The sequence below is a fragment of the Oreochromis aureus genome, linkage group 15 (assembly GCF_013358895.1).
Source record: "Oreochromis aureus strain Israel breed Guangdong linkage group 15, ZZ_aureus, whole genome shotgun sequence".
Taxonomy (NCBI): domain Eukaryota; kingdom Metazoa; phylum Chordata; class Actinopteri; order Cichliformes; family Cichlidae; genus Oreochromis; species Oreochromis aureus.
Window position 1 is genome coordinate 24,067,868 of NC_052956.1, and position 13,987 is coordinate 24,081,854.

At 38.1% G+C, this 13,987-nt stretch overlaps 1 protein-coding gene across 1 annotated transcript in view; it reads right to left on the reverse strand.

Annotated features, from left to right (window-relative positions):
- The window catches only part of cd109 (CD109 molecule), a 29,788-nt gene extending 20,865 nt beyond the window's left edge, over nucleotides 1-8,923 (reverse strand). The window contains exons 1-15 of the mRNA XM_039598671.1: nucleotides 8,806-8,923; nucleotides 8,203-8,369; nucleotides 8,095-8,123; nucleotides 7,223-7,459; nucleotides 6,749-6,874; nucleotides 6,215-6,254; nucleotides 5,751-5,832; nucleotides 5,585-5,678; nucleotides 5,054-5,186; nucleotides 3,543-3,652; nucleotides 3,169-3,438; nucleotides 2,237-2,338; nucleotides 1,749-1,811; nucleotides 1,353-1,526; nucleotides 449-601 (exon numbers count right to left, since the gene is read on the reverse strand). Coding sequence (XP_039454605.1) covers nucleotides 449-601; nucleotides 1,353-1,526; nucleotides 1,749-1,811; nucleotides 2,237-2,338; nucleotides 3,169-3,438; nucleotides 3,543-3,652; nucleotides 5,054-5,186; nucleotides 5,585-5,678; nucleotides 5,751-5,832; nucleotides 6,215-6,254; nucleotides 6,749-6,874; nucleotides 7,223-7,459; nucleotides 8,095-8,123; nucleotides 8,203-8,369; nucleotides 8,806-8,876 — 1,851 coding nt within the window. The 5' untranslated portion in view covers nucleotides 8,877-8,923. The remainder of the gene's footprint in view (nucleotides 1-448; nucleotides 602-1,352; nucleotides 1,527-1,748; nucleotides 1,812-2,236; nucleotides 2,339-3,168; nucleotides 3,439-3,542; nucleotides 3,653-5,053; nucleotides 5,187-5,584; nucleotides 5,679-5,750; nucleotides 5,833-6,214; nucleotides 6,255-6,748; nucleotides 6,875-7,222; nucleotides 7,460-8,094; nucleotides 8,124-8,202; nucleotides 8,370-8,805) is intronic.
- Between the last annotated feature and the right edge of the window lie 5,064 nt (nucleotides 8,924-13,987).

Consider the following 13,987-nt stretch of genomic DNA (forward strand, 5'->3'; position numbering starts at 1 on the left):
ATCCTGTGGTGGGACCTTAAGAGAGCTGTGCATAAATGAATGCCTGCAAAATTTCGATTAAATGAAGCAATATTGTAAAGTAGAAGTGAATCAAGCTATTTAATCGTGAGGTAAATGTAGTTTTACTGTAAAAACTTTTATTTTCACATGTATACATACAGTTCTTATCTTAACATTTTACATAGGATTTTTTAAAAATAGAACTTTTGTATGCAGTTGTGTAGTTATTCTTATGTCTAATCAGCTGTTGAGGATGATATGTCCAAATAACTGACACGTCTACAATATTTCACTGAAGCTCAACAGAACCTGCATCTTTTCTTTGACATACCAAACCTTAATGCCACACTATGATGATCTACTCTGTGCTCATTTTAAGGTTTGACAATTATCATAACAAAGAGATGCTCATGCTACAGACAATCAGTGATTTAGCAGGTCTGCCCACCGTCTCCTGGGTGATGTCATTGTCTGATCCTGCCCAATGTGTCGCCTTGTCAACCACCAGGATCCCGACTACTGAGTTGGGCTCCAGTACATTCACCTTCAGGGTGACATCCTCAGCTGGGCTCTTTACAGCACTGCTCCAACTAAGAGACACCTGCCAATCACAGGTTGATTAGTCACAAATTTACAAAAGTACTATTTGACTTTTCTTATTTCCTGTCATATATGTCCTGCTCTAATTGTGGCTAAAAACAAGACCCAGTCTAAGATTAAAAAAAAGATTATTTTGAACTTTAATAAAGTCCAGGAATAAGTTAGTTAGAATAGTTAGGAGTTAAGTATAAAGGTCCAGTCAGATCATGTCTTAACTTAAGAAATATATTCACAATAACATAATAAAGAAATATTATTCCTGGTTGTGAACAGATAGTCACAGGATGTTCAGAAACACAGACTAGCATTATGCCACAGGCTAGCAGAAGATATAAACCTCAGTGGGATGAGAAATGGACTCCAGAGCAAGACGTCACCAGTTCATGTTACCTTTGCAGTTTGTTGTCTTTTTATGAGCTTTTAGGCTTTTTCACAAAATACAATATTTTGGTTGTTTTTTCTAATTGCTAGAAAGTCAAAGAAGGACACCAGGCAGAGGGTAAACTTGTTTCTCCTACACTGACACAACTTTCATTCAACTTTTCTTTTTCTTTTTCTTTTTTTAACTAAGACTAGACATTGAGAAAAGCTGACGGTTACTCACTGCTGAAATGTTTGCTGGGAAATTATTAGCATGTAACGTGGATTGTTTTTTCTTCATTGTTTTTTCCCACTTCATAACTTCATATTCACACAACTCAAGAGAAAAATTTGATTATTTTCAAAGAAAAAAATGAACAATGAAAAGTCACCTGGTTTTGTAAAAACTGGCGGATTGGCAGCTGGATTGCATCATTGACGATCTCTCCGCTGGGGTGCACACAGTAAACGATGATGCAGGCCAGAGGAGCCCAGGAGACTTCTGGGACCAGAGTCAGATCAGCAGAGCCTTTCCCAGCAGAAATCACCTGACCTCTTGACTTCACCTTTACACACAACATACAGAGGGAAGGTCTTATAGGAAGCTGGAAGCATACATTCGTCTTTCTTTGCTTACTGCAATAAACTGAATACTTAAAACTTCTGATTTGTCACCACTACCAGAAAACAAACAACTTTCTACAGTTGGAAATGTGCTTTATTTAAATATTAATCAAATTCCCTACAAATTAGACAAAGTTTAATAATATTTGATGCTTTTTTCATACCAGGTAGTGAACCTCATTCAGTGGAAAATTACTTTCAATGTGCAGCAGAAGGGGCGAACCAACCTGAAAGAAGGTAAAATGGTGACGTCACATATGAGTATAAATGTTTTACAACCACAGTCAGTAATTGGCCGTAAATGTGTTTTTAAGGTGTACACTGGAAAAGTCTTTCTAGAAGTCTCGCCATCTTGACACAAGCGGTCACTTAGAAGCATTTACCAACTTAACTTTAATTTGAATCATAGGCAGGACATAAAAACTGAATGTGTATAATTAGAAAGCAAATGTAAATAAAACAAAAGGTTATTAGAAAAAACTTTTTCTAAGTGCACAGTACAGTACATGTGATTGAGGTGTACATACATCACCTAAAGGACATCTAAGGTAACCATAGACTATTTAGCATATTACCTCTCATTAACTGCAGCATGTTTACAATGCTGACACAAAGGTAATTTTAATTAGTTCCTTGTATTCTTCAGCTTTACCTCGGGAGGTGTGAAGGGTTTCTGAATCTGCAGGTAGCTCTCACTGGGGGATGTGTAGCTTCGCTGTATATATAGATTGCTGTGGCTGTCCTCAAAAGAAGCCTGAGAAGAAAAAAAGAGACTAAAGATTTTAAATGTAATTTGAAATCATGATCGTGCTTTTGGGTTTAATTTCTGTTTTAGTTAACACCGTAAATATTTTTCATATTAATTTATTTATCTATTCAAGTGTCATTACTTTTGTACATGATTTTCTTGTCAGGTGTGGCTTTTTCACAGTAGATTACTTTATTCCTGCCTGTAGCCATTAGCACTCTCCACCTAGCAACTACAGAATAAAATAAGCCTTTAGCTTTTTAGGTACAATATGTGAGTACCTAAAATCCTGCTGCTAAATAAAAATACATTTAAGCAAATAAATGATGAAACATGATGAAATAAATGAAACACATAATTTTGTCCCTCCTCTATGCAGATGAGACACCATTTTATATTTCAGCGTAGTGCAATATGTCCTAAGACTTGAATGCATTTTGCCATTTCTTTCGATATAAATACATAATATTGAAAAAATATCAGCAGATGTCAATGATCTATCTACAGAGTATATTTGTTCAATTTAATGTTGACCAGTACATTTGAAATCATATGTTTAGCTGTGCAGTGACTCATCTGTTAATTAAAATTGAAATATTAAATTGAAAGTTACTAATTCTGTATTTTTTTTTTTCCAAAATTGGATCCTAAATTAAGAAATAAGCTATGTCTGAAAGGAAAGGCTAAATAAATAAAGTAAAACAATAATAATTTTCAAGATTTCTTCTTACTAAAGGCCTTGTTACTTAATCCCACATCCAGACATTTTAAAGTCAAATTTTGAAATAATCTGTCTTATAATATTTAGACAATGAAGGTATTATTGTATAACTTACATCAATACTGAGCATGTCTGTTTCACTCATGATTTCAATGCTGAAAGGTATGAGTCCATCTGCAGGGACAGGAAACTTCATTTCTTTAGGTAGCATCTCCTTTGGACTTTCTGAAGTTCCTGAACTGTCTGATTTTTCAGGCTCCGTGTCGATCACCATGTCTCCGATCCAGGCCCAAAATCTTTGCTCTTGCTGAATCACTGAAACTTTAACAAACTTTTGCCGATCCTCCAGTGACAGTGGCCGGTTGTTGTATGTGGATATTTTCAGCTACAAAATTAGAAAAAAAATTAGCATAAGAGTTTTTTACATTAACACTGGAATATCTGTACAGCTCAGACTTAAAGCATTTCACTTAAATGCTGCCTTCTTACCCTGGCACTGAAGGTTAAAGAGGGCCTCAATAATTTGTGATATTCTTCAAAGGAGACTTTATATCTGGTTTTTGAGAAACGTACTTTTGCCGTACTGTTGTATGTAATGCCTGAAAAATGAGACGTAGTCACAGGAGTCAGCACCACGAACAAGAAAAAAAGCTGGTTAGATTCCAAAAAATAATTTAGAGTATCTCCCTGACTTTGTAATTTTAAAAAAAAAACTATAGCAGTTTAAACTCCCACAGTAGAGAGCAAATCCAGTGCATCTGAAAAAAAAAAATACTCACAGCACTTCACTTGTTTCAGATTTTGTCATGTTACAGCCTTATTATAAAATAGATTAAATTCATTTTTTCACCTTTGTCATTATGAGGTACACACAACACCACATAATGACAAAGTGAAAGAAATTTGCTTAAAATTCAGGCAAATATGTCATATGTCGTGATATATTTGCCGTGAGCTTAAGTGCATCAATGGTCCCATTAACACTATGCATCACATAGTTGTGAGTGCATGTCAGGCCAACCAAGCCACGAAGTCCCAGAGATTGTCTGTAGACCTCTAAAACAATTGTAAAGAGGCACAATCTGGGGTAGGGTACAGAAAAAAAGTATTGAAGGTCCGAATGAGCACACCGACTCCCCCCATCCAACCTAATGGTGGAGGTTCTGTAAAGAAGAATGGGAGAAACTGCCCAGAAATAGGTGGCCCAAGCATGTGGCACCATAGCCAAAAAGACTCGATGTGCTTCAACAAAGTATTGAGCAAAGGCTATGAATACTTATGTACATGTGATATTTTTATCTTTTATTTTTAATCAATTTTGCAGACGTTTTCAAGCAAATGTTTTCACTTTGTCATTACGGGATATCGTGTGTACAATTTTGAGGTGAAAAAACGATGTTTTAATATCCAATTTGGTAATTAAGTTTGAAATTGTCATCAACATTAAATATTTTACATTCCAACTAATTTCTGGAAAACTCTGCACACCTGAGTAAATTTCGGGAGCATTAAGGGGAAAAAAACTTTGTAAAGAAATATATAAAATAACCTCCACACACTGTCCCTCTTTGCTCCGTACCTGACGAAGGTCACACAGACCGAACGTTGTAACTGAACACAAATAATGGTAAGAGAGACAGTGTGCAGAAGTTATATTATATATTTCTCTACAATATCTCAGCTAATAAAATGAGAATTTAATCTTAACTGTCCTGTATCTTGACAATCAATTAAACATCAAAATAGTAGGAGAAGTCAGAGATAGTTTTTATCTGAATTACACCTTAAGGTTTCAGGAGGCTGCAGAAGATCAGATTTTTCGCTGTAATTTTGTCTGTTTTTTATGAATGTGTTTTCTTCAGAACTCATTCAAAATAAATACATGGATTAAATAATGTAGTACACGCTGATTTCACAAATGTTAAATATGAGCTTGGACACTGCCTGGAATAAAACTCTAAGCCTTTAATGCTGAAATTTATAAATAAAATCTGAATTACCTGTGAGGTGTTCAGTCACATGAGCCACAACTGTTACATCCTCAGCGTTTCCCTCATAGTACATCATTTTGGAATCATTTCTCATTTGGAAATAATCAGGAGCATCAAATGTGAGCCTTTCAGTACCATTAATCTAATGAAAAGGAACACTGTTAATGTGTTAAATCTATGATGTTTAAGTTTAAATAAACTGTATGTTCTCAAATGTTGTATTCAGGACAGGAGTTCTTCAGTCAAAAATGATTTAATCAATATAAAGAGAAGAAAATTAGTAATCTTAAGCTTTGATATAATAAAACTATCAAGCATGTTGTATTATCAGTTTACAAGACAGTATAAATTTATGTTTATACTACATTTAGAGATATTTTTCACTGTTCAGAAAACTTAATATTTATAAAAAATGTAATTAAAAAATGCTTTCAGTCTGTAATTTTATTTTAAATTCAGATAGTGGGAGAGCCTATAATGATAACTGTACAGCTGAATATTAAAGGAATAATTACACAATGATTCCACTGACATACGAACCTCTCTGTCCTCATAGTAAAACTCGACAGTACCATGAAAGCGATAAATGAACGTCATATTCAGGTGTCCCTGAACGGGCTTCCCGTAAGTGTACCTGTGGATGGAAAGGTCATAAATAATCCTGAGGAGCAACTTTGTTCACACACAAACTGGATCAAAGTCTCACTTTGCTGTGACGGAGCCCTCCACAGCGTCCTCACGGTAAATGACATCCGGAGCATTGATCACAACCTCAAACTTTGGCAGCACTGCAACCAAAAGACACACACACATGGTGGATATTCATATCTTGTGGGGACATCTAATTGACATAATGCTTTCCCAAGCTGCTTACCCTAATGAAATATGAATGCCTAACCCTTACCCTAACCCAATTGTAACCCTGTTACTAAAACCACATTTTGAGTCTCAAAAATGCCTTCAAACTTGTGGGGACCAGGACTTTGGTCCCCACAAGGACTGTTGATCCCCACAAGTATAGTAAACTTCCTATTTTTGGTCCCCACAAAGATATGAATACACGCTCACACACACACACACACACACACACACACACAGAATGGATATGTGTTTTTGTTCTTCAAAAGGAGGAAGCTGCACATGTAATGCTGATAGAGAAAACATCCATACCATAATGAGCCACAGTGAAGTACTTCACACTGGAAATGTCCTGCAACACACAGAGGAGCTTTATAACATCACCTCTCTATGTTCTTTTTATAAGGAAAATCTATTCATTTGTTCTTTCACTCAGTCTGACTTTAACTGGTGTGTATAAATGTTACAGCCACATGGAGGCGCCAGAAGTCCCCTTCACAGTCACAGCATGAGTTGTGAGTTACTGAAACTTGAGATAGTTGTTTATATGAAAGGGACTCTTGCCTGTGCTGCTATTTATCTGTTTGATTGTTCCGATGGAAGCTGCCCTGTTACTGCCTCATATTTTCATGCAAACACGGAGATGTAGAGGTGAGACATTTTTCATACTGTGCATTATTTATAGGTTTCCTGTCAAAAAGATTAGTGCCACTGACCACATGAACTTCTTTGCACAAAAGATCTGACTTTGGCTGAAGCAGTCAGTGGTCAGGTGGATTAGATTGAATTATCAGAGGCTTGTCCAGCTTAATTACCATGCAGAGGTTCACCTGTTAAAGGACTTACTTTCACTGTAGCAATGATGCTCCACTGACCCAGAGGAGGGTTTTCAGACAGCTGAAACTCTTTGGACACAATGCCAAGGACGCTGTCTGCAGCCAGCCACTGCCTGAGCAGGTTTCCCCTCGGATCCTGGACCAAGAAGACCGTGCTGATCAGAGGATTTTCAAAACTTCAGTTTGTGCTTTGAAAAACATCCAGCAAGTTTAGAGGCAAGTGACGGATTTAGCCACCAATGTTGACGAATGCTAGTGAATGCTACTGAATCCTAGTGCAAAGAAGAAAGTTCATGACTGGAAATTAATTCATTAAAATGATGCTGATATGAATATGAAGTATGTGTAACGGAATGAACTCATCATCCAATCACCCAGACCTGATGCAGAAGTTGTCCAAGTAAAACTCCCCTCAGATCTTTTAAAAATAGTCTTTGATTCTGCCCTCTTGTCCTCTCTTTTGGTATAATAACCTCAGTCTTACCCTGATGATGATGTCCACGGGGCTGATGAAGGGCTTCCCATCAGAGTGAATGGAAACAACTCTGATCTTCACCGTCTGCCCAGGTAAGTACATTACTTTGTCTGTTTGAATGAAGGTGGCGATATCTTCGAGGTCCAAGTAGAGCTTTGTGGAGCTGGAGAAAACCTGGACTTCTCCTCTGTGACCTTTGACCTCCAGTATGTAGGCCTCCCAGTGATTGGGCTCGCTGTCACGAATCTGCAAGAATTCAACATGGAAGGAAATTCATCAACACTTAAATGACAAACAGTCACATTATCATCTTAACAAATTTAATCTGACATACAGAAAAAGCAGGTTTTGAAAATGCTCCAAGTTTAAAGTTCAAAGTTTCTTGCGTGTAATCTGAACCGTGGAGGACTGAGAGCTCGCCTGTGGTCCAGATGAGAGAATTAACCAAAATCTGCTCAACATCTGTTTGAATTTTACCTGATCGTATCTGTTTGTGCTCTAAAGAATCAGAGTTACGCCTCTCCTCGCCAACCTGCTCTCAAAACAGAAAACTGGTCTTTGTTCTGGGCTCTGGACTTTTACCAGGAAGTTGCTTTTAGGGGCCACAAGGGGGCATCCAAACCCACAATTTCAGCTATGTTTTTAAAGCTGAACTGTAAAATATCCTGTTTTCAAAAAGTAGTCCAAAATGTTATTGTTTATTTTCTAATGATTGTGTGTCATATTTAAAAAGAAATAAGGCACTTATTAGCATACTGGGACATAGTAAAAAGGTATGGTAAGTGCAAACAAAAAATAAAACTGACTTAAATTGTAGTAAGCTCAGACAGAATTTACAAAGACTGGCCTTTGTATTTGTTACAGAGGAATTTCTTACTTACAGGCGGCAAAGTCAGCAGGGTGGTTGAACCTTTAGAAAGAGAATTTCACAGTGAGGTTAGAGCTATAATTAATTAATTGTGAATTAATTGTTGGTGGCAGATACTTACCTCCTTCAACTTTAACAGATTTCGAGGCCATTGTTAGGTTTCCACGAACAATGTGAGCAGATACAGTGACCAGTGAAGGGATCAGGATGGTGACTGATATAGATGTTGGGATTCCAGGTTTGAGGGCTTTGGGAGCGAGGAGCAGGTAGGAGGGCTGAGGGTGGGGGCTGAGGAAAAAAAAACCCATAATGAATAAATATATTTATTTACACCAAAAAACCCCCATCATTAAGAATAACAAGTTGGTGTAAAAAACCTCAAAGGGCGAATGAAAACACAGAAACCTTCCCAACTGTGAACATTTATATAAAAAAAAACATGTACTTACATTAGGAAACAGTTTAAATCTATATCTTTTAATCAACTTATGCAAAAAAGACTTTAAGGCAATAAAACATGTTTGGAAAATGATGAACAATCAGCTTAAATTCAATGAATTTTTAACATCACTCCTGCAGTTTTGAACTGAGTTTTTATTTCCTAAAATGTAGGAAAATGTATTAAAAAAATGTAGATACACAGATGAGCAGAAGAGGAAAAACACTCATGAAGAAGCAGTTTAAACTCTCCAGGTGAGTCCTGTAGTTCGGCCTGTGTGCTTACCCGTTTGTGGTTTTCTGGGCAGCGGTGAGAACGATGAGGCTGAAAACACCCCACACCCGGAGACGCTCCATTTGTATGAATGAAATTCACTCCAGGGAGCTTCTCTCAATACTGAAAGCAGGTAATATCGGTTTTGGCCTTCATACCTGTAGACAGTAACCACACCCACCTCCTACTTCTCATCATCATCATCATCATACGATATCACCTGAAGAATTGAACCAGGATCAGTTTACCTGAATCCCACTGGGAGGCTTTTATTTCTTGTGCTCTCATTCAGGTCATAATGAGAATAGAAAAAAAATAAACAGGCAAATATTTACAGCAACACTAGTACAGTATACCACTCCTGTATATTTATTATTGTATCACCAGGGGCATGTAGTATCAGAACAGTGTCAACCCAAGACCGATGATTGGACAAGTAGTTCACTTTACTACAGTTGTACCTGTAGGAATAATAATCGTCTCCTCTCCAGAAAAAACTGGCAGAACTGAGCATCAGGTTTTACATTCTGGGAACCAGACCCCATAAGTGATCACAAAGTTAAAGCAGGTGAAGAAGAGAGCCCACCTGGCGTGTCTAGTGTTCAGTCGTTTGGTGGCTTTGAGGTGAGCAAGGTTTATGTTTTTTGTTCCTGTCCAAATTATTAATGGATCCTCCGCTCACTCAAGCCAGCGTTTCTGGTCTTTGAGCTCCAGTTTCACAACCAACAGTTCCCAGTCCCTGATGTCAGTGTTGCATTTAGCTGGGGAGAGACATGAGAAGCAGGCAAAAGGATACATTTGCTCTCCTTGGTACTGAGATTAACTTGTGCTAATTTTAACCACTTGAAAAAACATCACTCGTTTCACAGACATTAACCGTCTCACAGACATAACATTATGTATGGCTACTTTCATTATAATTTTTTTTACTCTTTTTCTCCAATTGATCCGCGTTAAATTTAGTAATAACTTCCTACAGTAATATGTCCTACCATTAATTAATGTTTCAGTCTTAAATATGATCAACCTATCTCTAATAATCGGCTATGTACCACAGGCCTTTAAGCTAACAGTAGTTAAACCGTTACTTAAACAGTCATCACTTTACCCAGAACTCTTAGGTAATTATAAGACAATCTCCAACCTTCCTTTTAGCTTAAAAAATCTTGAAAGAGTAGTTGTCAAAGCTAACAGATCTTTCTCTGATGAATGGCTTATTTGAAGAGTTTCAGTCAGGTTTCAGAGCTCAGCACAGCACAGAAACCGCTTTAGTTAAGGTTACAAATGATCTTCTTATGGCCTCTGACAGTGGACTCATCTCTGCGCTTGTCCTGTTAGACCTCAGTGCAGTGTCAATACTGTCGACCATAATATTTTATTAGACCTTCACACACTAAGGTTAATTATGGAGTTCCACAGGGCTCTGTGCTAGGTTCAATTCTGTTTACACTATACATGCTTCCTTTAGGCAGTATTTTCACTGCTATGAAGATTCAATTTAATTCATTTCAAATTTATTCATACAACACCAAATCAGAACAACAGTTGCCTCAAGGCATTTTATATTGTAAAGCAATACAGCAATACATAGAAAACAGAGAAAACCCCAACAATCAGATGACCGCATATGAGCAAGCGCTTTGGCGACAGTGGGAAGGAAAAACTCCCTTTTAACAAGTAAAAGCAAGTAACCTCCAACAGAACCAGGCTCCACTGTGCTGGAGCCCGGTGGAGACGTGCTTTACATCACTACATCTGAGGCTTTGCTTTGCACTTGTTTTTGGATGCAGGTGGTTTCCATGGAAACCCGTTCCAGGAAACTCTCTACACACTGTTTTTGAGCTAATCTGAAGGCCAGATGAAGTTTGGAGGTCTGTAGGTACTGACTCTGCGGGATGTTGGTGACCTCTGCATGCTATTGCCCTCAGCACCTGCTGACCCCGCGCTGTGATTTTAAGATAAGATAAGATAAGATAAGATAAAACTTTATTAATCCCTCGGGTGGGTTCCTCTGGGAAATTCGGTTTCCAAAAGCACAGCACCGACAGGAGTTACAGAACGTGAGCAGAATATTATATATATATATACACACATATATAAATACAGAGACATATATAGATAAAATATACGAAAGGGATAAATAGAATAAATAGGAATAAGAATACAAGGGAATTGCACATTTCAAGTATTAAAGTCTATTGCACCGTTGACTATTAACAAAAAGTATTGCACAAAAAGTATTGCACAGTGAAAAGGCACTACAGCTTAGTTGTTCCCCCCTCCTTTGTCCTCCTGTTTCCCCTCCCTCTCCCCTCCAGAGAGGAGTTAAACAGTTTGATGGTGTGTGGGACAAAGGAGTTTTTAAGTCTGTTTTTTACATGTTCTACCACTTTGTGGCTGAATTGCTGACATTCCCAGTAGTTTCCACTTTGTTAAAAATACCACCAACAGCTGACTGTGGAATATTTAGCAGACTGTGGAACTGGACTTGTTGCACAGGTGGCATCCTATCATGGTACCATGCTGGAGTTCACTGAGCTCCTGAGAATGAGCCATTCTCTGACAAATGTTTGTAGAAGCAGGTTAATGGCTAGGTGCTGGATTTTATGCATCTGTGGCCATGGAAGTGACTGGAGCAAATAAAGACTTTTACTCTGAACTGAAATGAGATTAGTGCAAATAAATTAGGTGGATAAAGTGAGTTTTTAATTTGTTTTGTTGTGTTGTCATTTATTATCTTACTAATAAAAACAACTCAGTCATTTTAAATTCTTGGATGTAGCCTTAAGGCCAGGTTTAAGTCAAGCCTGATGTTGTCACACACATAAAGGAATTAATCGCACTTAATTTAACACTGATATGAGATCAGTACTCGGTATCAGCAGATACCTTAAGCCAGAATATCTGTCAGAACTGGAAAAAGTTGCATTGAAGCAGGTTGATGGCTGTGCTGCTTTTTAAATGAGAAATACAAATGAATACGACTTGACTTCTTTCTCAATTACTGATCAGAATAAATAAATAAGGAAGACAGTGGTGTGAAAAAGTGTTTGCCCCCTGCAAAAACAAAGACTTTATCCTGAAAAAGAAGGAAATTTGAGCAACAGACAGAACTGGAGAAGCCTCTCGAATAAGAGGTGAAATGTTTTCACAAAAACTGGCCAGTTGTCTCAAAAAAACTGTTTTTTCCTAGGAAAAGGCCTAATGTTTTGCTTACCATCAAACTCGGATGATTCACTGATCCTTGGCAGAAATTCCAATTGTAATCGGATCCAGACACAGTGACTGAATTCCCACCAATCAGGGAACAAGTGGAGGTTTCTACACAAAGATCCTTTCTTACTGAACTGCAGCTCTCACACTTTAAGTTTTTGACACGTCCATGTGGTCTTGCAGAGCTGCCGTGGTCCTTATGAAGGTAGTACAAGAGCTCACATTCATTACAACTTCAGGCCTCACTTAGTGAAAGTCAGTGTTCATGACTCCACCATAACAAAGAGACTGGGAAAAAATGGCCTGCATGGCAGAGCTTCAAGATAAAAACCACTGCCACCATTTTTGTGTGACACACAAATATAGAATAGGAAATCAGGAAGGGTGCAAACACTTTTTCACACCATTATATTTGGAAACTATAGGACTGACAGACGGCTGTGACCAAATCAGCAGCTGTCCAAAGGAAAACATTCCTCCACGTGACTCTTGTTGTTATAGTAACAGCTGTGAAAGCTTTACTGATCTGGACTCTGTCAGGGTTGATGTCAAACACGCTGATGCGCCCAACACTCCAGCAGGTGTTGACCAGCAGCACAATGTCGGCCTTCGCTGTTGTATTACACTGAGCACCTGCAGGGAGTGGTGTTGGAAGGAGTCGAAGTTAGCGAGACACCTGATGCACAACAGATACCTGGCATGAAGGCCTGTTTGGTCTTATTTGGACTGTTTATGGGTAAGAAAAGTGAGAAAAAGTGAAAGGAAATGCATCAGGAGGAGAGACAAGTGAGGAGTAGGAGTACATCACAACAGAAAGTGTGAGAGCTGTGGTTCAGTAAGAAAGGATCTTTGTGTAGGAACCTCCACTTGTTTCCTGATTGGTGGGGAGTCAGTCACTGTGTCTGTTTCCCACTAAAACAGGAACATCTGCCAGGATCAGCACGTCATCCAAGTCTGATGGGAAGCATAACATGAGACTTTTTCCTAGGAAAAGGTGTAAGTGTAAACAGAGCTCTTTGACACACCACAGTAAAGGAAAATATCTACTTTTGCATGACTAAAGACCCCTTTATCCAGCAGCTACTGAGCCCAGTAATAATCTGTAGGAGATGATGAAAATTTGCATTTATCGTGATACCATTAAAGCTCAATGCTGGCGTGGCTGCTCACAAATGGGTAATTATGTGACACATGAGTTGATCAGTTGGACAGTTTATAGATGTTAGTGTCGACACATTTTACTATGTTCTGCATGACACTCCAAATGAGAAGACGGAGGTGAGGGAATTCGAGCCATGCATTCCTAAATAATGTCTCCTAATCTAAGGAGCTTGGAGACAAAGAGGCTGGACTTTTTGTGAAAGCGTTTCTCCTCTCATCCCAGGGCCTTTTCAGTTCTGTCTTCTAATCATAATAATTTGCTCAAATTTCCTTCTTTTTCAAGATAAAAGTGTCATTTATTTACACAGTGTAAAGAGAATATTTTCCCGCAATATTTCTTATTTTCCTCTGACCATAACTGAGGCAAGTGAGGCCTGCAATTCTTTGGATTTTGTTCTTTGGATGTCGTGCCAGTTCAGCGTCCTTCCAAGTGGGAAGAGTCTCCACATGATCTGCTACTTAAAGGGGCGGGAGGTGCTGCTCCTAGCTCTGCCTGCCCCAGTTCTTACGACATCCAGAGGTGGATGGACAAAAGAGTAGAGGTGGGAAGTTCTTGAAATTATAATGTTTTGAGTTGGTTTGATAATTTGAAGGTGACATTTGTTTCATATTTTACTGTAATAACATTTTATTGTACTCAAATTAAACTGTTATATTTCAAGACCATGGACAGCGAACATGGTTTTCACTGTGATCTCGATAGTTGCTCCAACGTGACTGTTTTTAAAGGTGGAACTACACAATTTCAGCTACACTTTGACAATACATAAGATGTCATGGAGATCGTGCATTGCACTTGTCAGATTAGGCTCATCATACT